Genomic DNA, 26,458 nt, shown 5'->3' on the forward strand with positions numbered 1-26,458 from the left:
AGTTCAGCTAGTCCAATAATGGCTGTCTCCTGATAGACAATCTAAGAATGCAATGATTATTCAGTCCAGGAGGCTGGATATCTCAGCTGGCCTTCAGTATAGATTGGAATCCCTAAGAAATCGGCTCTAACAGTAGTGAAGGAGTTCCTCAGCAACAGGATATATGAACTTGCTAGTAAGAATGAGGCCTGGATGGTGGTGGCACACACCTTTAATCCCAGCACTTGGGAGGCAGAGCCAGGCAGATCTCTGTAAGTTCAAGGCCAGGCTGGTCTACAGAGAAAGATCCAGGAAAGGCACCAAAACTACACAGATAAGAAACTCTGTCTTGAAAACAAACAAACAAACTAAACTAAACAAAAGAATGAGGGCAAACAGGCAAAGAACAAAAGTATCTTTTGTCCAAGTTCTTTATTTAGGCTGCCACAAGAAGGATTAGCCCCAGATTTAGGGTGGGTCTTCTGACTTCAAATGATCCAATTAAGAAAAATCTCTCACAGATGTGCATAACTGCTTGGGTTTTTTAGTTAATTCCTGGTGTAGTCAAGCTAACAACCAAGAATAGTCATCGCAGTGGCTCACTGGGAACACATGCCTACTGCCAGGCCTGCCAATCTGAACTTGAACTTGACCCACATAGTAGAAGGAGAGAACCAGATCCCACAAGCTGTCTTCTGGCAGCTACACACATATTATGGCAACATGCACACCCACAATAAGTAACTAAGTGTAATTTTTGAAAAGTGTAGAAATTAGTAACGAACTCCAGCGAACAGAAGGGTTGTAAAGCATGAAGTATAAGGAAGCATAAACTAGATAGGCTCGAAATGCCTACTAGGCATTTTGAGGAAGCTGGGTCTTCTAAGGGCCATGGAAGCCTTTGATCAGTCTGGAGCTTTCAAACAAGAGAAGACCTGTGGTTTAGCAAAGATTAAGTGTGGATTTTTTCCCCACCTTTAGTGTGCTTCTCAAAACCAACCCTTATGATTCTTGATGACCTCAGCTTTTTTTCTTTTACTTTTTCTTTTTTTCTTTTTTTTTTTTTTTCCAGACAGGGTTTCTCTCTGTAGCTTTGGAGCCTGTCCTGGAACTCCCTCTGTAGCCCAGGATGGCCTCGAACTCACAGAGATCCGCCTGGCTCTGCCTCCCGAATGTGGAATTAAAGGCGTGCGCCACTACCGCCCCGGCATGACCTCAGCTTTTATTTTATTTATTTTTCCAAATATTTGAGATTTTTTCCTCACCTGAGGAAAAGCTATCCCAGTGCAATAATCTGTGCTCTCTGTGTCAAGAGATCAGTGTACACAGAGAAGCCTCACAGCTGGGAGCTTCCAGGTGCAGTAGGCCTAGGAGAGTAAGGGCTCCCATCTCTACACTCTCAGCTTAAAGGACCCCCTCTGAAGAGGTTATGGGATGCTTCCACCATGAATAATACTGAATTGTTAAATTGCTTATTGATACAGATGCTGAAATGTCTTCAGGATATAATTCTTCTTTCCTTCCTTCTTCCTTCTTCCTTCCTTCCTTATTTATTTATTCATTCATTCATTCATTCATTCATTCATTCATTCATTCATTTTTGGAGACAGTCTTGTATAGCTTGGACTGGCCTCAAGATCACTGTGTAGCTAAGGCTATCCTGGAACTCCTGACTCTCCTGCCCCAGCTCCCAAATGATAATTTTACAAGCATGTGCTACTGATTCCAGCTTCCAGGATATGTTTCTGATAAAAGGTACAAAAAGTATGGGGCAGGAGATATGGCTCAGTGCTTAAGAGCCCTTGTTCCTCTTGCAAAGAATCCAGGTTAAATTCTCAGCAGCCATATAGTGGTTCCCAACCATCCATAAGTCCAGTTCTAGGGAATTCTCTTCTGACCTCCTCAGAAGCATGCAGCTGAGACACATACTTACGTGCAGGCAAAACACTCACCCATAGAATATAATGAACAAATCTGATTCAAAACTTGTTAAAGCAAAACTCGCAATACAAAAATTTTCCATAATTCCATTTTTATAAAACCATGTTATACTACCATGTATATATGTATGTGTCTTAGTATGAGGCTATAAAATTAATATGCATATATATATTTATGTATATCTCTCTTTTTTTGAGGTGGGCATGTGAGATATTGTAGCTAGAGTTTTCCTGCCTTGCCCACAGTCAGGACAAATCTCTCTCACCCGCCAGTCCCACAGCTATTCAGACCCAACCAAGTAAGCACAGAGACTTATATTGCTTACAAACTGTAAGGCCGTGGAAGGCTTCTTGCTAACTGTTCTTATAGCTTAAATTAATCTATTTCCATAAATCTATACCTTGCCACATGGCTCATGGCTTACCGGCATCTTCACATGCTGCTTGTCCTGGCGGCGGCTGGCAGTGACTCCTTCTGCCTTCCTGTTCTTTCTTTTCTGCTCTCCGTTAGTCCCTCCTACACTTCCTGCCTAGCCACTGGCCAATCAGTATTTTATTTATTGACCAATCAGAGTAATTTGACATACAGAGCATCCTACAGCAAGATATGGTCTATGTAGCCCAAGCTGGTTTTCAGTTCTCTATGTAGATAAGAATAACCTTGAACTTTTGATTCTCCTACCTTCAGCTCCCAAGTGCTGAAATTACAATCATGCACCAGCTCTGCACCTTGCTGTATAGTGATGCATTATTTATTTGTTTATATTGATTTCTTAAAGACCATGACCAAAACAAAGATGGGAGGAAAGGGTTTTTGTTCATTTTACACTTCCAGGTCATGGTCTATCCCTGAAGGAAGTCAGGACAGGCACTCCAACAGGGAAGGATTCTGAGGGCAAGTACTGAAGCCATGGAGGAACACTGCTTAAATGTTTGTCCCCCATGTCTTGCTCAACCTGCTTTCTTATATATCCCAGGGCCATGTGCTCAGGGGTGACACTATCCACCATGGAATGGGTCCTCCCAAATCAACTATTCATTAATCAGGCTGGAGAGACAGCTCAGTGGTTAAGAGCACCAACTCCTCTTCCAGAGGTCCTGAGTTCAATTCCCAGCAACCACGTGGTGGCTCACAACCACTTGTAATGAGATCTTGTGCCCTCTTCTGGCCTGCAGGGACACATGCAGGCAGAATACTGTATACATAATTAATAAATAAATAAATAAATAAATAAATCTTTAAAAAAATCATTCATTAATCAAGAAAATGCCTTATAGATTTTCCTACAGACAATCTGGTGGAGGAGTTTCTTTTTATCTCAGTTAAGATTCTGTCTTCCCACATATATCTAGGTTTGTGTGAGGTTGACAAAAAGCAACCAGCACAGATGACATGAATTTTTAGCACAGCTGTGAGAGTGAGTAAATTCATGTCCATTCACTGAGCCTTCCATTTCCTTTCATTGAATGAGCACACATTTGACTGCACAAGTAAAGAAACCTCACAGCCTGCTCCCCTGGAACTTTGGCTCAGTCCTCTCCTCTCACCTCCTCTTCCCTCCCCTCCCCTTCCCTCTCCTTTCCTCTCTTTCTCACCCCCTTTTATTTTTGAAACAGAACCTATCTTACATTCTCTTTTTCCCTGTTTTCACCACATCTTTGTTATCAAAAAGACAATCTCAATTTTTATCTCTCTACCAGCTAGAAAATGGTTGGTCTCTTAATCTGTAGCCACCCTCTTTTTTTTTTTTTTTTTTTTTTTTTTTTTTTTAGTTTTCCAGGAGAGCAAGAGTGCCATTGGTATAAATCTTCATCATAAAAATATTTTCCTGCCTCCCAAACTCCAAACTTTACACTGTCAGCAACCAGGTCAGATTGTTCCAATCTCTTACACATCTTCAGTTTTCTGTTAGGGGGCTGGAGAGATGGCTCAACAGTTAAGGGCACTGGCTGCTTTTCCAAAGGACCTGGATTTGATTCCCAGCACTTACATGGCCTCTCACAACCACCTCTAACTCTGGTCCATGGGGATCCAATTCTTCGTTCTGACCTCTGTGGGCACTACATGCATGTGGTGCACAGACATGTACGGACATGTTGCAAGCAAGACACACACACACACAAAATAAAACAGTTTTCTGTTTTGATTTATTTCAGGTGGGTTTTTGAGACAGGGTCTCATTCTTTAGCCTAGGCTGCCCTGGAATTCACTATATAGCCCAGGCTGCCTTCAAACTCTCCTCTGCCTCTGCTTCCTGACTGCGGGAATAACTGGCATGAATTTATTAACCACAGTGGCATCCTTTAACAGTTTTAAGGGCAGGAACCTTGACAAGTCAGTCTCCTTACAAACTGAAGACTTCATTTAATGAAGACTTCATTTAATCTGCCAGATCTCTGACATTACCCTGGACAAACATCCATCCATCTTTCCTTCCTCTCTCCCTCCATTCCCCCCACCCCTCTCTCTCTTATGTAACTGAGAACTCCTGATCTTCCTGAATCTGTCTTTCAAGTGCTAGAATTGCAGGCATGTGTCACCATGAATACCTTTTTTGAATGGTTTTTGAGTCAGGGTCTAGTAGTCCAGGCTGGCCTCAAACTCATGGCAATTCTCCTGCTTCAGCCTCCCAAATGCTAAGGTTACAGGTATGAGCCAGCATGACTGAATTCACATTTAAAAAACTTTTTTTTTTTCACCTTTCAAGACTGGGTTTCCCTGTGTAATCACCCTGGCTGTCCTGGAACTCTCTCTGTAGACCAGGCTAGCTTTGAACTCACAGAGATCTGCCTGCCTCTGCCTCCCGAGTGCTGAGATTAAAGGTGTGCACCACCACCTTGCCATATTTTAAATTCTTACTTAGTCCTTTTCTATACACCATTAGCCAACTCATGGGTCCATCCACATCTACGGATTCAGGGAGACTTCTGAACAAAAGGTAGGACCAGAGAGTTGTCACCAAATTCACACAGAACCACAATGGCAGTGGAGAACCATTGAGCCAGGCCCCAGACCTCCCTTTACATTGCTGCTGGTTTATAGGATGACCTTTTGAGCCAGGATGTCTTTCTTCTCTGCTTCTTTTAGGGCCATACAGCCCAGGCTACCCTCCCGCTTTCCAGTCCTAGCCTCAGTCTCCCCAGTGCGAGGGTTGTAGGTATATACCACTGTACCCAACTGAATCTTCACCACAAATTAAAATTTATCATAACATACATAGTTACCCATTTAGCATCTCTAGGTTAATTTCTAGCTTGTTTTATATTTTATTATTTATTTATTTTGGCTGTTTGAGACAGATTCTCATTCTGTAGCTCAGGTTGGCTTGGAATTCACTATGTAGCCCAGGCTTGTCTTAACTCATGATAATCCTGTTTTGTCTTGTCCTCCTGAGTACAGGGATTACAGTTGTGAGCCAACATGTCCAGCAGTTATTTCTTATTAATCATGTTTATTATTAGGTTATTATTAATAGGACTTTTTAATTTTTTTGGTTTTACGAAACAGGATCTAATATAGCTCAGGCTGGCCTCCAACTCACTATTATATAGCCAAGGCTCATCTTGAACTCTTTTTTTTTTCTCTCCCCACAGCCAGTTAGAGTTTCTCTGCACTTCTGGCTGTCCTAGAACTTGCTCTGTAGACCAGATTGGCCTCAAACTCAGATATCTACCTACCTATGCTTCCAGGGTTCTAGGATTAAAGGCGTAGGCCACCACACCCAGCTGACCATGAACTCTTAAAGCTCTGTCTCCATTTAGCAAGTGCTGGTAATAGATAAATTAGCTAATAAGTAAAGCCTGATTGCTACCTCATGAGAACATTTGACACAGAATCTCCAGACAAGGGACTCCAGATTTCTGGTCCTCGGAAATGACATGAAATAAGAAGCATTTATTGTTATACTTGTTAATTTTTAGAAATCACATGTTAAACAGTCATGGATAGCTAATACACATAATTGAGAGTACTGAAGTGTTACTAGTAAAATTTCTGGAACTCATGAAAATGAACTGATAAGATGTTAAAATAAGCCAGGCGGTGGTGGCACACGCCTTTAATCTCAGCACTCAGGGGCAGAGACAGGCAGATCTCTAAGTTTGAGGACAGCCTAGTCTACAAAAGTGAGATCCGGGACAGGCACAAAAACTACACAGAGAAACCCTGTCTAGGAAAAAAAAAGGAAGTTAAAATAAATGATGTAGACTAGAAGAGAGCCAGGTGGTGGTACACACCTTTAATCCCAGCACTCAGGAAATGGAGGCAGGATGATCAGCAAGCAGTTCAAAGCTAGCCTGGACTACATTACCTCATGTCAAAATATCAAAAACCCAAACCAGCCATGGCTGTTGGTGTGTGTCTTTAATCCTAGCACTTGTAAGGCATAGGCAGAGGATCTCTATGAGTTTGAGTACAGCTTAATCTACCTAGAGAGTTCCACACCAGCCAGAGCTACAGAATGAGATCTTGTCTCAAAGTGACACACTGTACATTTTATTTTGCCAAACTCCAGATGTTTGCATTCTATACACCTTTCCTTTATCATTATTAACATAAGATGATTACACTTATTTAAATGGTTAACGATTTCTCCTGTTATTCTACTTAAAAAATTAGTATTCATGTAGAAACTCATCTGAAGCTGTTTTTCTAGTTTATAATTTAGAGCAATGTAGAATACCTATTTCTGAACACATTTAGTAACCCTTGGCAACAGGTTCTAACAGATATGTTATAAAAGTCTAATTCTAACAATGATAATCCTCAATTTCAAAAAGTGTTCTAGAATGAGTTGTATGCCAATAAAATATAAACTTAAAACAATCATTGATTAATGACCAAAAAGATTAATTGTGTGGGAAACAGTTCTGACTATCTTTATTCTATTGAACAATTTTTAATTTTCTTTTCTTTTTTTTTTTTTTTCAAGACAGAGTTTCTCTGTGTAGTTTTGGTGTCCATCCTAGAACTTGGTCTGTAGACCAGGCTGGCCTGAACTCACAGAGATCCACCTGGCTCTGCCTCTCAAGTGCTGGGACTAAAGGTGTATTTCACCACCACCCGGATGAACAATTTTCTTTTTTTTTTTTTTTCTAAGATTTATTCATTTATTATGTAATACAGTATTCTGCCTACATGCATGTCTGCAGTCCAAAAGAGGGCACCAGAATCTCATTACGGATGGTTGTGAGCCACCATATGGCTGCCGGGAACTGAACTCAGGACGTCTGGAAGAACAGCCAATGCTCTTAACCACTGAGCCATCCCTCCAGCCCCCAACAATTTTCTTAATCACACTAAATTATTCATGTTGAATTTAGATCATTTTAATCATAATATGTCTATTTGTTGGTTTTGTGTTTTTTGCCACTATATTTCACTATGCAGGCCTGACTGTCCACGAACTCAATATCCCCCTGCCTCAACTACCAAGTACTGGAATTATAGGAATATGCTACCATACCTGGCCCTAGTAGATATCACTTAACCAAATATTTTCATTCACAGATTGAAAAATTCCAACTAATAATAATGGCATATTTTAGTAAGGGGTGTGTCTGTGGAACATCAATTAAACCCATGGCTCCATTCCTAGTTTTCAAGACAGGCTTTCTCTGTGAAGCTCTGGCTGTCCTGGAACTTGCTCTGTAGACCGGGCTGGCCTTGAACTCAGGGATCTGCCTATGTCTGCCTCCCACTTGCTGGGATTAAAGGTGTGTGCCACCTCCACCAGGCTTTGTTTTTCTTTCTAATAGAAGTCATCACTTTCTAAAATGCTGCACAATTTATATATGTTATAGAGTTTGTGACCTGTGGAAAAAGACCATAGACTCAATCCAATTATAATTGAAAGATTTATTGATTAAAATAAATAGCAGGACAAACAATCTCCAAGCCAAATTTGAGATTGCTGTGAAGGATGGGTATGGGGAAGGAGTTTTAAAGGGGGAAACCACATGAAGATCTTCCATCTCTATGCAACCAAGTTCTATTCTGCCAAGTTAAGTGATTATTAAGGCAACTCAAAACAATCTTTGGGTATCTGCTTAAGCAAGTTACAGAAGCAAGGAAGCAGTTAGTCATATCATAACAAGTAGATAGTCACAACTGTACATTTCTCCATGGGGGGCATCACTGAGTCAGGGTTACTAGGAACTTATCTTCCTGGAAATGGAGACAAACGGCTGATGGGTACTGATGGGTACCGAGATGGATGCCTAGCATAAAATGGAGCTTCTTTAGCTGTAACACATATTCATTATTCTATTATTAGGCTAAGTGATTTTCCCATTATCATACATCTTGAGCTAGAATTAGAATATGGATCTCCTTCTATAGGTTGACAAATAGGCTGCATGCTACTGAGTTGCACAGTACAATCTAGCCACAGACCAAGTTCCTCCTTTTTTTAAAAGGAGGAGGAAATGCTTTGAAAATGATTTGAAAGTTCAATGAGGATGTAGTGGCTCCACACTAGAGGCAGAATGAATGCAGGAGGTCAAGGCCAGTGTAATTTACATAGCAAATTAGAGGTCAGCATAGCTGCAGGTCTCCATAGGAAAACGCAATTCAGAACTTGATGTCTCCTGGCCCTCTCACAGGAATACAGAAATGTCCCTCAAAAAGCCAAGTCTTTCATCTTAGAGTATTCATGCTCACGATTAGCTGTGTGATTAGGAACTAGAATTCAGGCACAATGAAGAGCTGTTTGTGACTCACCACGAATAGGTTTTGGGTGGCACTTTGCCTGTGGCAGTCCAGGCCTGTAATGGCAAATCATCACAGGAATGATGATTTTTCTCCCTCCCGGTTGAAATCCTCTATCAAATGGATAAGTACATTTAAGTAGCCCAATACTGTAAACATAGAAGTTGGTTTATGATATTAATGTACCTTTTCCCAGAATTTTCACTGAGGGCTTATATTTAAGCAGTTTTATTTTGATCACTAGTTTGCCCCTATATAACAATTCCAAACTGTAACTCCAAATCGAAGGTGTTTATATACTAGATCACTTATATCTTTATTAATTTTTTTTTTGTTTTTGTTTTGGTTTTGGTTTTTCCGAGACAGGGTTTCTCTGTGTAGCTTTGGAGCCTGTCCTGGATCTCACTGTGTCGACCAGGCTGCACTCAAACTCACAAAGATTCACCTGGCTCTGCCTCCCAAATGCTGGGATTAAGGGCGTGTGCCACCACCGCCCGCCGAGAATGGTTTGTTATCATTGCGTTTTCACTTGCAGTGCTGGAGATTAAACTCTCAACCTTGCACATGCTAAGTAACTGCTCTACCACTTAAGATGTACCCTAGCCCTTGGCAGTTCAGATGACCCCAAAAACCTCCTTCCTGAGCATCCCTTTAGATTGCCATTATGGACCATCACTGTGGGATAGCAACACTTCACCTAGAAATACCACATGTTCTAAGAACACTGAGAATGATTAAAATAAGTCATCAAATTCTTCACTAGTGGACTGGGATCACCAGAAGGCAAGGAACAGTGTTCAGGGGCCAGAGGTGGGGAGCAGCATGTGTCAGGGCTAGAAAGGAAGAGTGAACCAAGATGGAAAACAGCAGATCAGTATGGTTCGTGAAGGGGTCCTTACTGAACATGAGATCAGAAAGGAACCAAGGCTAGAAAAAAATCTAGAAAAAATCATCCTGAGTGAGGTAACCCAGACTCAGAAAGACAAATATGGTATGTACTCACTCATAGGAGGATACTAGATGTGGAACAAGGATGACTGAACTGCTACTCACATCACCAGTGAGGCTACCTGGAAAACAGGACCCCAAGAAAGACACGAGGATCGCCCAATGATGGAGAAATGGCTGAGATCTACATGAACAACCTGGACATGAGTGGGAGCAATGAAGGGCGAGGGTCGAGGGAAAGAGAGCAGGAGATCCCAGTTGGATCAAGAACAGAGAGGGAGAACAAGGAATAGGACACCATGGTAAATGAAGACCACATGAGAAAAGGAAGAAACAAAGTGCTAAAGAGGCCCACAGAAATCCACAAAGATACCCCCACAAAAGACTGCTGGCAATGGCCGAGAGACAGCCAGGACTGACCTACTCTGGTGATGGGATGGCCAAATACCCTAGTAGTTGTGCCAGAAACCCCATCCAAGGACTGAGGAATCTGGATGCAGACATCCACGGCTAGGCCCCGGGTGGAGCGCCAGGAGTCTAATTATCGAGAAAGAGGAGGGTTTATATGAGCGAGAATTCTTGAAACCAAGGTTGGATAAAGCACAGGGACAAATAGCCAAATGAATGGAAACACATGAACTATGAACCAAAGGATGAGGGGCCCCAACTGGATCGGGCCCTCTCAATAGGTGAGACAGTTGATTGGCTTGATCTGTTTGGGAGGCATCTAGGCAGTGGTACCAGGTCCTGGGCTCACTGCATGAGTTGGCTGTTTGAAACCTGGGACTTATGCAGGGATGCTTGGCTCAATCTGGGAGGAGGGGACTGGACCTGCCTGGACTGAGTCTATCAGGTCCATCTCAGTCCTCGGGGGAGGGCTTGCTCTGGAGAAGGTGGGAATGGGGGGTGGGCTGGGGGGAAGGGGAGGGGGGCAGGAAGGGGGATAACAAGGGAATCTGTGGCTGTTATGTAGAACTGAATAGTATTGTAAAATAAAATTAAATTAAATTAAAAAAAAAAAAAGAAAGAAAGAAAGGCACCAAGGCATTTTCTCCAGTAAGAAAACTGTGCACTGAGCTATTTGTGGATGGTTCCAATTCAACTAAGTTCTTCACTGGCTTTTTGATTCAAACTCAAACCTTTGATTGTAATTTAAAATCAAATTCGAACTACAAAGGTACAAGGCAGAAACAGCCAGCAATGTAAATTCAAAGTGTGAAAGGCCATTTCCTTTAGCCCAGGCATCCAGAAAACCAGCCCTTAGATGTTTAAAGTTGGGGAAATAATGCATAAGGACAGAATGATGAGTTTCCTTTATGGCCAATTTAAAAAGAGACACCCCCCCCCCATTCATTGTTCCTTGTTTGTTTGGGGGAATTTTTTGTTGTTGTTGTTGTTGCAATTTTTGAGACAGTATCTCACTATGCAGCCCTAGGTCTCTCATCCCTGTCTCCTCTCTAGGAGGCCAGAGATTTACCCGGGAATGCTTTACCCATTAAGCTGGAGCTTTTCTTTTTTCTTTTTTTTTTCTGGAGCTGAGGACCAAACCCAGGGCCTTGGGCTTGCTAGACAAACGCTCTACCATCAGTCTCACTTGGTCTGATATGGATTGCTGCGTTGGTGGAGATGCTTATGGGGTGCAAAAAACTTTTCAAACACATGAAGCTTCACTTTCTCGAGGACCTTGGAAATGATTGCAACAATCCTCTTGTCTCTGACTCCTAATGGGATTCCATGTGTGCCTTGCCTTCCTTTGTTTGTTTTAGAAGCCTACGTTGACCTTAAACTCCCTAAATAGTTTAGGCTCCTCCTAAACTCCCGACCCTCCTGCCTCCTAAGTGTTGGAATTCCAGGCACTTGCCAACATACCTAGTATCTTAGTCATTGTTCTACTGCTGTGAAGAGAAGTCATGAGCAAGGTAACTCTTATCAATGAAAGCGTTTAACTCAGGGTTTGTTTACAGTTTCCAAGGTTTAGTCCATTATTGTCGGGACAGGGAGCATGATGATAATGAGAAGTAGCTGAGAGCTACATGCTAATCTGAAAACAGAGAAAGAGACTCTGGACTAGGCCTGAGAGAAAGCCACAAAAACAAAGTCACAAAAACAAGTCAGCCTTCCTGGAAGTGATGTGTTTCCCAGGCTCAGAAGTATCTTCTCTCAGGAAGAGGGAAAAGCCAGTATGTTATGACAGTTTCCAGTGGAGCTGAGGTCTGAGCTCGTAGAACCAAAAACACAGTGTTTGACTGCTGAAGGTCACTGATCTTACTTTTTCTAAGATTTAATATTATTATTTATTATGTGCGTGTGTCTGGGGTTACAGGCATATGTGAATGAAGTATGGAATCTAGAAGAGTACTTCAGATTCTCTGGGGTTGGAGTTAACAGTGAGCCTCCCTCCTAAGTGCTGGGAGCCAAACTCTGGTTCCCTACAAGAGTAGTATGTGCTCTTAACCACCGAGCAATCTCCTCAGTCCCCAAAGTCCCCATTGTTGATCTTTTTATATGTCTATGTCTTAGTTAAGGTTTCTATTGTTGTGAAGAGACACCATGACCAAGGCAACTCTTTTTTTTTTTTTTTTAAAGCAAAGAGTCTTTTATTTCAAGCTCTGGAGTCTGGAGCTTGGTCCCTCTGTCCGACACAGTGATGAGAGCAGAGAGCCAAGGCAACTCTTATAAAGAAAAAAGCATTTGCTTGGGGTGCTTTTCATTTTCAGAGGTTTAGTTCATTATCATCACTGTGCAACATGGTAGCATGCCAACAGGGTGCAGGAGAAGGAGCTAGGAGTCCTACATCTTGACCTGTAGGCAAGAGGAAGTGGTCTAAGTGTCACACTGAGTGTAGCTTGAACATAGGAGACCTCAAAGTTTGCCCCCAGAGTGACACACTTCTTTCAGCAAAGCCACATTTCCTAATAGTGCCCCTCCCTATGAGCTTATGGGGGCCAATTATATTCAAACTACCACAGACTATTAAGGCAATCTGTTGAAGTACCCTAAAATATCTTGAATATTGTGACCATCTGGCAACATCTTAAACAGACACCTCTAGACTTATAATAAAACTGCCTCCCTCTATATAATGGCTTAGGCATGCATTTGTCTTAGGACATAAATTTAAATACTTATTACTTCTTAGGTTTCCAAAGAAAGGTGGTATGTGTTTGCAGGTATGAGCACAGAGCATCTGCCTACCCCTCATGCATTTCGATCTCTAGTCAGAAGCACAAGTGAAAACCAAAGTCTGTGCAGTGGCACCACCTGAAGCAATGTCCGCAGCACATGTCACAGTAGATTTTTTTCTCTTACAGTATTTATTTACTTATTTATTTAGACAGCCTTACTCTATACCTCAGACTGGCCTGAATTCAATCTGTAATCAAGGCTGGCTTTGAACTCTCAGAACTTCTCTTGCCCCAGTCTCCTGAATACTAGGATTACAGATTTGAGAGAGCCCCCTCTCCAGCAAATTTTTATTTACTTATACTATTTATTTGCTTTTTTTTTTAATTTGGTGTTTTGAATCTGTACCCCAAGTTTGCTGGGAAGCAGGTTTGTAGCACTGGCTAGCCTCAAACTCCTGGTCATCCTTCTGCCTCAGCCTTCCTAGTGTTGGATTATAGGTGTGCCACCACCACTTCTGACTCATGGAAAGTTTTTATGCTCTATTTTACATTTATTCACTTTTTTTTTTTTTTTGGTTTTTCAAGACAGGGTTTCTCTGTGTAGCTTTGCGCCTTTCCTGGAACTCACTCTGGAGACCAGACTGGCCTCGAACTCACAGAGATCCGCCTGCCTCATTTATTCACTTTTGTAACACTGGCAATTGAACCTAAAGCTTCATATATAAAAGACAAGTGCTCTAACATTAAGCTGCACACTCCCTCCATTCCTTTCCTTCATTCTTTCACTTTTATCTTGGTTTTAAAACAGTTTCATTCTATCGCATGCTATCCTCAAACCTGTGATTCTCCTGTCTCATCATCGTGAATGCTAGAATTACAGGAGAGTGCCACTATACCCAGCTACATGGTGATTTTTTTTTTTTGCTTGAATTTTAAAATGATTGAATACTTTTTTTTAAACAGCATCTCACTGTGTAGCTATGATTAGCTCAAACTTGTTGCAAACCTCTAACTTCTTCCTCATGAATTTTATGGATATGGATGTGTGCTACTGTGCCCAGCTTAAACCCAGCACTATCCTTTTTTTTTTTCAATTTTTCTTATTTTTTGAGATTATAATTCCATCATTGCCCCAATTCCTTTCCTCCCTCCAAACCTTCCCAAGTACCCCACACTTGGTTTCTTTCAAATTCACAGTCTCTTTTCCTTTAGTTGTTACATATATACGTGAGTGAGTGAGTGTGTGTGTGTGTGTGTGTGTGTGTGTGTGTGTGTTCCTAAATACAACCTGCACTGGCTGACCATTTGGTATTGGCTAGCCAATTGGTATATTCTTCTCTAAGGAAGTCTGTCTCTCCCACTCTCAGAGTTCCTTGATTGCCTGTAGGTTTTAGTGTAGGGTTGAGGCCTCATGAGCTTCCACCTGAGCATGTCTAATAATGTCTTCCTTGTTCAGGTCGCGTTTAGGCAGCCATGCTGTTGGTAAGAGTAGATTCTGACATTTCTAGAAGACACATTTTCACAGCAACCTCCCTGATAATGTGGCTCTTACAATCTTTCTGCCTCCTCTTCCACAATGATCCCTGTGTCTTAGGTGCTGGAGCTGTATTGTAGATCTATCAGTTGGGATTGGACTCCACAACTCTGTTGTGGTTTTCTGTAATGGTCCCTGGCTGTTGCAAAGAGAAGTTTCCTTGATGAGGGGCATGATGGGTATAATGGTAAATATTTAGGTAGCAGTATCTTTCTTTTTTATTTACTATTATCATGAGTATGTACATGATGGGTATGGGGTGTATGAACAAGCCACAGTGCATGTGTGGATATCAGAGAAGGACTTTGTGGAGTTGGAGAGGTCTTTACGCACTGAACTATCTCTCTGGCCCCAATCTAGCTTTATTTACAGCAGCTGTGGGCTGGCTTTCTGGTCTTAGCTCTGTCCTCTGTAGCTGAAACACGGACAAAGTCATTGGCACTTACTGCTTCCAAGAGTCAGTTTCTTCATTTAGAATATGTATAAATGCTGTCTCCATGAGTTTTACCTGCATTAGCTGAAATGATGCATGTCGTTTTTCATTTCAATATTCTTTAATATTAATGATTTTTTTAACTCTCTAAAAATTTAAGGAATATCCACTCCAACTTCCCCCTCCTACTTCTCTCATCTTCACATGGCCCATCCTCTTAAAAAAAAAAAAAAAAAAAAAAAAAAAAAAAAAAAAAAAAAAAAAAAAAAAAAAAAAAAAAAAAAAAAAAAAAAAAAAAAAAAAAAAAAAAAAAACGCACTGAACCCATTTAGTGATGCCCGAACACACATGGGTGTGAGGCCATCCACCAGAGCACGAACCACCTGCCAGCAGCCACACTCCAAAGAGAATGACTCCACCTCCCCTAACTGCCCTCAGTTGCCGATAGATCCTCAGCTAGAGGTGGGGGTCTCATGAGCCCTTTCTCCCACCTTGCTGGAATGCTGAGTCTTACGTCCGTGACCATAGCTGCCGCGAGCTCACGTCCAGAAGAGAGCATTGCATTGCACTTCTCCTCATGCTTCCTCTTTTGCATTCTCACTGCCCCTCTTTCAGGCTGTTCCCTGGGCCCTGGAGGGGGTGATAGGGGTGTCCCATTTAGGGTTGAGCACTCAGTAACCTCACTTTCTCGCAGCCTTGTAACCAGTTGTGAGTTGCTAGATTAATGGGCTGCCCATCACAAAAAGAAGCTCCACAGGTCAAGCTTGAGCATAGCATTGCTACATTAGTATAGACATAAATATTTAGGAGGCACGTTGACAATGTGTCCACTTAGCAAAATAATAACAGGTTCCCACTTTGGGTTTATGACCTCCCCAGCCACAGACTTATGACCAGGTTTGCAGTACCAGGCATGAATTCTTTTCTGTGGAGCAGGCCTCAAATCAAACCGGAAAGCAGTTGACTGCTCCATAACCTTCATTCCACTCTTGTGCCAGTGGCCAAGCCACATCTTGTCTGGCAGGTGGATATCATATGCAGGGTTCACTGCTGGATAAGACCACACATGACTTTTTTCCCTGAGTGTGCTACACAGTACCATTTGTGGAATACACAAGGGTAACATTTATACATTTTTTTTAGTCTTTTTTTTTTTTTTTCCTTTATATTCTTCTTACTTTGGTTTGGTTGAGACAGAGTACCACACTATAGTTCAGGCTGTCCTAAAATTTACTATATAGCCAGGACTAGCTTTGAACTCATGGTGAACCCCAGCCTTATTTTCCCCAAGTGCTGGAATTACAGGTATAAACTGCTGTAGTATAGTGATTTCCTCTAGCTGACATATTAAGCAAGAAGGCACTTGAAACTCAGGAAGTAAACAGCTTACAAGTTTCAAGAAGTTCCTGGAACTAACAGGATACACAGGGCCCCTCCTCAAAGCTATGGAAGCAGTAAATTGCTGAGGTGATAAAGCAGCTCTGTTAGCCAAGCTGCCCGGAGGAGACTCCGACCTCTGGAGCTGCTGGCTAGTCTCGCAGAGAGCTCCAGGGATGCAGCTTTCATAAGACACTGCCCATGCTGGGATGGGCTTTTGGGGAATGTAGCTGCTTTTGAGTCACCCCTGCAAATGCAGAACCACTCACCCACAATCGAAAGAAACTTGTTGATTCACCAAGCTGGACTTTGCTGTAATCAGTGCCAGTCCCCTATCTTCAGCGAATAGACATTTATTTCTCCCAAGGAGAAAGTCTCACACAACAGCAGCCTCCACATCAAGTTCATCTGCGTATTTTCTGGTGCTTAGCTTTGATCCCACTGCCCAGTCCTCGCTAGCGAGCACTCTAACCCTGCACTGCATCCCAGCCCTATTTACTCCCCCCCCCCCCTGGCCGCCGCCGCTGCCACCACCACCACCACCACCACCACCACCGGAGCTGAGGACCTAACCCAGGGCCTTGTGCTTGCTAGGCAAGCGCTCTACCACTGAGCTAAATCCCCAACCCCAGCCCTATTTACTTATTTAATTTATTTATGTTTTTTGTAGGGGCTTTGTTGAGAAACTTGAGAAGTATTAAATATTCGTGTTTGCTGTTTTATATAAACCACACTAAAATGTGTTTCAATAAATAAAAGTCGGGCGCATCAGTCACTGGGGATTGTGACTAAATTGGCATGGTCAAGAACAGTACAGGTTGTTGCTTCTTTATTTTTTTTAATGACATATTTTTATTGATTATTTGGATATTTCACATAATGCACCCTGACCACATTTTCTTCCCAGTTCTCCCAGATCCATTCCCCACCCTTGTGACCTCCCCCCAAACAAAAGAGGAAAAAGAAAAAAATACCAAATCTAATTTGTGTTACCCATATACTCACTGGAGCAAGGTCAAACTCCTAGTGGGCAGCTCCTTAAAGAAAACTGAGTCCTTCCCCACCCCACCCCCGCCAGAATCCATCAACTGTGAAGAGTTTCAGCATCTCTAGCACAATCTTTAAGAATTCTCTTCAGTGGCTTCCTGTCTAGACTCGTTCTTTTTAGGGGTGGGGGTGGGGGAGAGAGGTTGTCACGGAGGCCTTCTGTGTCTTCATTCTCAACTATGAGTCTGCAGTCATATATACCACGGAAAAAGAAGCTTCCTTGTCCTTCAGGGTCAGTGGCAGCACAGACCATGGACTTCCACATAATTCCTTAATTTTTTTTTAAAAAATAACTTATTTATTTTATGAACATTGGTGTTTCAGCACCCTAGAACTGGAGTTACAGACAGTTGTGAGCTGCCATGTGAGTGCTGAGAATTGAACCTGGGTCCTCTGGAAGAACAGTCAGTGCTCTTAACCGCTGAGCCATCTCTCCAGCCCCATGCTTCCTTATTTTTAGCTACTACCTGTAACAGGATAGTGAACACAAATTGAAACACAAGCTTGACTTGCTTAGTTCTGAGACAAGAGACCTAAGCATAGTCTTTAAACATATTCATGTTACTGTAATGTAAATATAAGTATAAACCCAATGCTCAACAGGTCTGGAGGCAGCATTCCCCACTGCTGTACAAAGCGGTAAAGTCATTTCTTTAGAAAGAAACAGTAATCGTGTGAAGGTAATACAGACTCCGTCTTAGGGTAGGGCCGCCATCTTAGACCGCCTGCTGTACTGAGTTCCAGGAAGGACCTCAGGAATGTGCCATGACAACTTGAACAAATACAGAGCAGTATGCCTGGGGACATTCTGTCTGCAGTTTATGGCCCTTGAAGCTATCTAGATAATCCTGCTGAGCAGTCCAGATAATCCTGTTCAGTGGGTTGTGGTTTCCCGGCAAAAGTACAATCCAATAGTTTCAAATGTGGCTTCACATTTAAAGTATAACTAAACAAAAGTCTAGACTATTGTTTCAAAAAACAATAGTTTCAAAAAACAGTTTCTGTGTGTAGCTTTGGAGTCTGTCCTGGAACTCACTCTGTAGACCAGGCTGGTCTCGAAATCACAGAGTAATGGGATTAAAGGTGTGCACCACCACCACTGTCCGGCTGAAGTTTCATTTTTTAAAAAGGATCATACTACCTACGGGAGGCCTGTCCTTTCTTAACAGAAACAGAGGAGGAGTGGATGGGGGAGGGGAAATGCAGGGAGGAGGGAGAAAAGGAGGGAGGGGAAACTGTGGTCAGGTTGTAAAATAAATAATACATTTTAAAAGATATTTACTTCACTATAAGCCAATTTTACTTAAACCAAGACTGCTAAACCAAAAGCATCCTGTTGGCCATTCACAATCTGAACTCTGGTGTATGGACAAAACTTTAGTGCACACTGAAAGCCGTTTGACATTTCTGAGTTGCATTAAAGAGTAACTGTCCTATTTACTCATTAAGATATCTGTTGTTTCTTCCTGCCTGCTATTAGTTGCTCTCAAAACATCTGTATGTGGAGTCCTGAGTCCCAGTTAATTCAGAATGTGACCACATTTAGAGATAGGGTCTTTAGAGAGGTAATTAAGTTAAAACGAAGTAACTACTATGGGCCCTTGTCCAGTACAAGTCATGTTCTCATTAGGAGGAGAAATGTGGACCAGGGCAGAGGTAAGGTGTAGCCACATGGGGATGGCACCTGCAAGCCCAGAAGAGAGGCTTGGAATAGATCTGCTCCATGAAATAATTTCACAGTGTACTGAAGATCTGTGAGAAAATGCTTCCTCTTGTTTAGGCCATCTGGAATGTGCTATTATTTTACCGCAACTGCCTTTGTTTGGGTATGGCTCGTGTGTGTCACCCAAAGGGTGATGTACACAGTAGAAGCAAGTTCCTAGTATAGTAGGATAGTAGGGTAGACGTAAGGAAACCTTACAGGGTGGGGTCCGGTGATGGGGCTACGATCACGTGGAAGCCAGAGGACACCTTTTGCAACTGGTTCTCTCCTTTCCCAATATGGGTCTGGGTGATCGAACTCAGGTTCATCAAGCTTAGTAGCAAGTGCATTTCCGGGTTTAGTCATCTCGCTAGCAGGCCTCAGCTTTTTTTTTTTTTTTCTTTTTTTTGTAAACTATCTTGTAATGAAGGAGGGTACCCAGCTAAAACACTGTCAGGTCCAAAACGACAAACACAATTCTAGTGAAAAATTGCATTGCATATCTGACATTGTGGAACACAGCAGACAAACTACATGTTAATTATGCATCCCGACGCCATTTGTTACCATTGTGCTGCTATTGTTCTACTGGCGCAGTAGCTAGCGTGGAGGAATGGAACCAAGGAACAATCACGCGCCTCGAACCTAGCGGAGGTAGATACGAGTTACCATGACAACAGCGCGCTCAGACATTTTTCTGACCACGCCGCGCTTGGAAGCCCAAGGCCTGGGCTGCGTGTTGCGTCATCACTGCGCGCTCGGTGGCTTGCTCCGCGCTGTCTAGGAAGGTCCCGGCCGGGCTACCGTCGCCTCCCGCCAGGAATTATTTTGTTCTTTTCCACCTTTGTTACAACGCGGCGCTTGTGAAGCTGTAAGTGCGGTCGGGCGGGCGGTCGGGCGGCCCGGCGGGCGGGCTCCCCTCGGCGGCGCGCGGCGGCGGCGGCGCGCCGGCCTGTGGGCTTCCTCCCAGCCGGGGCCTCGCCGCGTCTACTTCCGGGCGCAGCGCCGCTCCCGCTCGGCCCTTTGTGTCCCCGCGGCGGAGGCGCGGGCCTGGCGGGCTGTGAGGAGGCGGCGGCGCTGGGCTGGGTTCGGGCGACGCGGCGGGAAGGCGGGCGCGCGCCTCTGCGGCCCGGGTGAGGACCGCGAGGGGTCGGGGCGACGGCGCGGGGGCGCGACGGGCATCGGGCAGGGACGCCCGCCCGCCGCCTCCGTAGGGCCTAACAAAGCGCAGCCGGAACCGGGCCCCGGCGTCTGTGCGGTCCCCCTTTCTCTCCGAGCCAAGTGTGGTGGCTTTGTGTGCTTCCTTGTTTTCACGGCCTCCTCCCCCCCCCTTTTTTTTTCCCTCCCTGCAGCTAGTTCATTGAAAGCTGCCAGCCCCCCTCAGGGAGGTGGTTTCTATCAATATGAATCTTTTCAACTTGGACCGTTTTCGCTTTGAGAAAAGGAATAAGATTGAGGAAGCTCCCGAAGCATCCCCTCAGCCCTCCCAGCCTGGTCCTTCATCACCAATTTCTCTTAGTGCTGAAGAGGAGAATGCTGAAGGGGAAGTTAGCAGGGCAAACACGCCAGACTCAGATGTAACTGAAAAAACAGGTGAGTTACAATGTTGCAAACTGATCGAGCATCCAAAGGTGACAGGCCCGAGGAATTCGTAATATTACACAGCTTGATACGTTGTCTCTGATTTTTGCCCTTTGAAGCACAGCCAGCACTGGTGCCGCCATAGGCACCGACACCTGCCAACCGAGCATACCTCCATTGTTGTATCACTTGTAGGAGTTCTTGGAATACAGCGCAACGATGGACGCGGAAAGCCCAGGGTTAGGTCAGAATGGCTACTCAGAGAGCAGTGTAGTCCGACCTGTCGTGTGCTAGGCCTCGAGGCTGTTAATTTGATTACAGGTTTTCATTCATTCTAATACTCGTTTAGGTTTTTTTTTTCCCCTGCCCCTTGTTGTTTGAGACAGGATCTGATTGTGTAGCTTTGAGCTGCTGTGAAACTCACGATGTAGACTGGGCGGCTTTGAATTTGTGATCCTCCCGTCTCTGCCTCCCGAGTGCTGGGATCACAGCCGCGTGTCACACCACATCTGGCATCTTCTGGCTTTTTGAAACTGGGTTCTTGCTGTGTATTCCAGTGCTGCTTGCTACTCATTCTGTAGACCAGTGTGGCAGTGAACATAAAGCAGTACCCATGCCTCACGCCCTCCAGTGCTGGGATTGCAGCCATGGTTACAGGCCGGACCCACTTCTGATGGCCTCTCTGAACTAGAGCATCAGAGGCCTAAAGATAATGTCTATGTCCAGCTAAAGATTAAGTACTGCTTCCAACTGACTTCTTGAAATAATCTAGAATTCACTTGAGTAGTATTTGTTATTACTCTTGGTGAATGACCATTTTAAGCCAGTTGTTGCAGATGGTTTGGGACAAGCAACTGAGGAGAGTAAGTCCAAAATGAAAAATTTTGGAACAAAGATGTAATTCACATAGCATGTTGTGGAGGTCAGAGGACAATTTGAGAAGTTTTTCTCTACATCGTGGTTCTCTGGGTGGAACTCAGGTTGCCAGGTTTATAGGGCAAGCACTTTTTTTTTTGGTTTTTCGAGACAGGGTTTCTCTGTACAGCTTTGCGCCTTTCCTGGAACTCGCTTTGGAGACCAGGCTGGCCTTGAACTCACAGAGATCCGCCTGCCTCTGCCTCTCCAGTGCTGGGATTAAAGGCGTGCATCACCACCGCCTGGCATCTGAATACTAATTTTTTTAGGTATAGTGGTGAATGCTTCTCATTATGACACTTAATCCTATAAGATAAATGTCAAATTTTTGTAAAGGAGACTCATGGAGGTTAAGATTTAAGAGACTTAGTAGAATCTATTACAAATTCAAACATTCTTGTTTCTGAGAACAAGCCACAATCATACTAGACAGTTTCTTCCTTGCTTCTCTCCTTCCTTTCTTTTTTGTGTTTTTTGAGATAGACCTTCTCTGTGTAGCTCTGGCTGTTCTTGGAACATGCTCTGTAGACCAGGCTGTCCCGGAACTCAGAGATCTTCCTGACTCTGCCTCCCAAGGCAAGTGCCACCATCACCTGGTTATATTAGTTTCTTATGAATGTGATGGTAATGTTAGAAGCTTTAGTTTCTGTTTCAAAAACTTATTTCTAATGACAAACAGTATTTCAAAAGCTTTTAAATTAGTGTGGCCAGAAAGATTGAGAGCATGTATTTTCGACCATTGTACTGGATAGTTTTATGTCAACTAGACACAAGCTGAAGTCATGTGAGAGGAAGGAAACTCAGTTAAGAAAATGCTGTAGACCAGGCTGTAGGCAAGATTTTTTTTTTTTTTTAATTTAGTGATTAATGGGGGAAAGCCCAGCCATTGTGTGAACTGATAGGGCTGATAGTCCTAAATTCTATAAGAAAGCAGGTTGACCTGGGCAGTGGTGGTGCACGCCTTTAATCCCAGCACTTGGGAGGCAGAGGCAGGCAGATCTCTGAGTTCACAGACAGCTTATCTACAAAGCTAGTTCCAGGACAGCTAGGGCTGTTACACAGAGAAACCCTGTCCTGAAGAACTAAAAAAAAGAAAGAAAGCAGATGAGCAAACCATGAGGAGCAACTCAGTTAGCAGCACCCTTCCATGGCTCCTGCTTTAACTCCTACCTCCAGTTCCCTGTCCTGTTTGAGTTCTTGTCATGGCTTCCTTTATTAAGGAACAGCTATGTGGAACTCTAAGCCAAATAAACCCTGTCCTCCACAACTTGCTTTTTGGTCATGGTCTTTCATCACAGCAATCAAACCCTAAGTAAGACATCTCTGTATCTTTTTATCTTTTTGTTTGCCACTCTTACCAGAATGTAACATTGGCTGGTTATCCTTAAAATAACCTTTTATTTTATTTTTTTAGACAGGGTCTTAATGAAGCCCAGGTTGGCCTTGAATTGATAGGTAGTGGAAACTGGCCTTTCACTGCTTCAGCCTCCCATGTGCTGGGATTACAAGTGTGTTGGGCAACACTCCTAGTAAGCAGGATAACCTTTTTTAAAAGACTTTGATGTAATTGAAACTTGATAGATTAAGAGTCAGATTTCCAAAGGCTTTGATCTAACTGGAAGAATTTTAAGCACAGAACTAACATTTTTGTTTACTATTTTATATTTTGAATTGCATGAAAATGTTGTATATACATATGTAGTTAATGTCTGGTATCCTGGTAATTTTCCAGTAGTTATTACCCCCCCCCCTTTTTTTTTTCTAGACAGAGTTTCTCTGTGTAGCCCTGACTGTCCTGGAACCCAGAGATCCCACTGACTCTGCCTCCCCAGTGCTGGGATTAAAGGCGTACACAACCACACCCAGCTAAACACTCAATTTTTTAAGATAGCCCAGGCTGGTTTAAGATAGCCTTTAGCTGGCCCGAAACTCACTGTGTAGACCAAGCTGGCCTCACAGGTCAGATCTGCCTGCCTCTACTGGGATTAAAGGCAGGTGTGTGCTATCCCATCCTGCTGTTTATTATTTATTTTTGGGACAGCATATTTTGTGTAGCTGAGGTTGAGCTTGTACATGTAATGTTCCTGTCTCTGACATACATGCTTTCTGGTTGCTCAGAGCAGAGCTATGGGCTCCCACACTAGGCTTCAGGTTTCAGGCTTCATTGGGTTGAGAAAGAATTGGATGTAGGTAGATCATTTTGTGTGCATAGAAGCCTCAGCTTCATTTTAATTCAGTAGGCATTGGGTGAGACTTTTTTAAGTCTCATCTCTGAAAGTAAAAACACTTTGTAAACTAGATTTCAGTGCAATGTTTTAGTTATTTATCAGTGCTGCTAATATGTATGTATTTTATTTTGTTCTTTGTTTTTTAAACTTAAAAAAATATTGTTGGGGGCTGTATGAGCATGTGTTTGGATGTCAGAGTACAATTTGCTGGGGTTGGCTCTCTTCTATGTGGGTCCTGAGATTTAAATTTGCTCCTTCATCTGCTAAGCTGTCTCACTAACCTCTTTAAAAGGGTTTGTTTTTATTTTTTATGTTTTGCCTACATATATGTATGTGCATCATGAGTATGCCTAATGTCTACAGAAGCCAGAAGAGGGCATTGAATCATCTGGAGCTGGAGTTTATGTGTATATTAGCCTCATGTGGGGGTGGGAATTGAAAAAACAGTAAGCCCTTTTAACCTCTCAGCTATTTCCCCACTTCGGTTTTTTTTTTTTTTTTCCAGACAGGGTTTTCTGGTATTTGCGCTTTCTGAACTCATTGTAGCCGGCTGCCTGAACTCACAGAGATCCACCTGCCTCTGCCTCCCGAGTGCTGGGATTAAAGGCGTGCGCCACCACCGCCCGGTCCCTCCTTTTTTAATATATGAAAAATTTAATTGCTTCTTCCAGGGCTGAGGGTGAAGCTCACTATTAGCATACTTGCCTAGCATGCATGAGGTTTGGTCCCCAGCACTGTCAAAATTGAAGCAAAACAAAAGGATTGGGTTGAATTGCCTTTTCTAATCAGAATGTGGTTTTGCTTAACTTTTTTTAAAGAACCATCATCATCTCTGTGTGTGTGTGTGTGTGTGTGTGTGTGTGTGTGTGTGTGTGAGAGAGAGAGAGAGAGAGAGAGAGAGAGAGAGAGAGAGATGTGTGAGAGAGAGAGAGAGAGCGAGTGAGAGAGAGAGAGAGCGCGAGCGAGTGAGCGAGCGAGCAGGTACTCGCAGAGGCCAGAGGTATCAGATCACACTGGAACTAGAATGGTAGGTGCTTGTGAGCTGCCTGATGTACTTGCTGAGACTTGAACTTGGATCTTCTTGGAGAACAGTGTGTGCTTTTAACCATTGAGCTATCTCTGTAGCTCCAATCTTATTTTTTTTTTTTTTTTCTTATCCTTTGTTTTTGTTTGAGACAGGGTCTATATATAGCCCTGGCTGCCCTGGAATTGTAGACCAGGCTGGCCTTGAGTTCAAGTTAAGATTGACTTTGAATTTCTCAATCATCCTGCCTACACCTCCCAAGTGCTGGGATTATAGACCTTTTAACAATCCTTATCTTTTTTTCTAAACATTTATATATTTATTTACTTAATTGTGTGTATAGGCATGTTTTCTTCCTCTTTCCCTTCCCCCTCTCCACCTCTTTCTTCTGTCCCTTCCTCTCCATGGCCTTATGTTTGATACACAAGCACTTAACACTGAGCTACATAGATGGCTTCATAAGCATTCTTAGCTTTTGGATTTGAAGGTGTTCAGTTAATTAGTAGGTCTTGATTGATTTATTTAATTTATTATGCAGAATGAACCCAGAACTTTAGAAATGCTAGGCAAATGCTCTGCCAAAGGCATGTGCCACTACACCCAAACATCTTTACTGTTTTTTAAAAGTATAATTTAAGTAGCCAGGTGGTGGTGGTATTGTATTCAGAAGGCAGGGGCAGGTGGATCTCTGAGTTTGAGGCCAGCCTGGTGAACAGATCAAGTTCCAGGATAGCCAAGGGCTACACAGAGAAACCTTGTCTCAAAAAACTACAGTAACAAAAAGTATAGTTTAGTGTTCATGACACATTTGGTCTAGTGCATTTGCATAATTTTGCAAACACTCTGTAGAAGTTTGCTCATCTTGAAACACTGGTAACTGCTCCCTGAAAACTACCTTCTACTCTTCTCTCTTAATTTTATTACACTGTGTACCTCATTAGAGTCATACATTGCTGGTCTTTTTTTTTTTTTTTTTTTGGTTTTTCGAGACAGGGTTTCTCTGCATAGCTTTGTGCCTTTCCTGGAGCTCACTTGGTAGCCCAGGCTGGCCTTGAACTCACAGAGATCCGCCTGGCTCTGCCTCCCATGAGTGCTGGGATTAAAGACGTGCGCCACCACTGCCGGCTACATTGCTGGTCTTTTTGATTAGCGTAATGTCCTTTTGGTTCATCCAAATTATAGTATATATCAGAATTTCATTAATTTTTTTAAATGATTTATTTTAGGTGTATGGGTGTTTTGCTGGGATGTATGTCTGCACCATGTGTATGCTGTGACTGAGTAGACCAGAAGAGGGCATCATATAACATGGAACTGGAGTTAACAGAGCTACAGGGTGGGTACTGGGACTCTAACTCTGATCCTTTGGAAGAACAGCCAGTGGTCTCAACTGCTGAGCCATCTCTCCAGCTCCAGAATTTCCTAGTTTTTATTAGCAAAATCATATTTCATTCTTTGTTACATCTGTCAGTGGATAACTGGGTTGGTTTTCAAATTGTGACCCATGTGCTATGAACATGGGTATGTGCATATCTATTTCTTTGGTGTCTCTGCTTTCATTGCTTTTTGAAGAACTGCTATACTATACCACAGTGGCTGTACCACTTAACATTCCTACCTCCAGTACATGGATTCCAGTTTTTTCACTTTCATTTTTTTTAATTATAAAATTTTACTCTGTGTGTGTGTGTGTGTGTGTGTGTGTGTGTGTGTGTGTGTATGTGTATGTGTATGTATGTGCATGCACGCTAGGAATTGAATCCAGAGTTTATGTGGGTTGACTGTATACAATACTACTGAGCTGCAACCTGAGTTATTTTCAATTCTGTTGCAGCTTGTTTTGGGGGAAGAAAAATGGTTTTAAGTTTTGTTTTTGAGAGCTTTGTAGTTTAGGCCGGGCTCATTACAATCTTCTT

General features: G+C 42.9%; 1 protein-coding gene across 2 annotated transcripts in view; it reads left to right on the forward strand.

Moving 5' to 3' along the window:
• The first annotated feature begins 19,525 nt into the window (after positions 1–19,525).
• Positions 19,526–26,458, forward strand: part of Smarcad1 (SWI/SNF-related, matrix-associated actin-dependent regulator of chromatin, subfamily a, containing DEAD/H box 1) — a 72,682-nt gene continuing 65,749 nt past the window's right edge. Inside the window, exons 1-2 of one of the 2 annotated variants that reach the window (XM_028880754.2) lie at positions 19,526–19,927; positions 20,147–20,387. In XM_028880754.2, the coding sequence (XP_028736587.1) occupies positions 20,198–20,387 (190 nt within the window). In that variant the 5' untranslated portion in view covers positions 19,526–19,927; positions 20,147–20,197. The remainder of the gene's footprint in view (positions 19,928–20,146; positions 20,388–26,458) is intronic. The other variant, XM_028880753.2, reaches the window with a different exon arrangement.

This window comes from Peromyscus leucopus, chromosome 3 (assembly GCF_004664715.2).
Source record: "Peromyscus leucopus breed LL Stock chromosome 3, UCI_PerLeu_2.1, whole genome shotgun sequence".
Classification (NCBI taxonomy): domain Eukaryota; kingdom Metazoa; phylum Chordata; class Mammalia; order Rodentia; family Cricetidae; genus Peromyscus; species Peromyscus leucopus.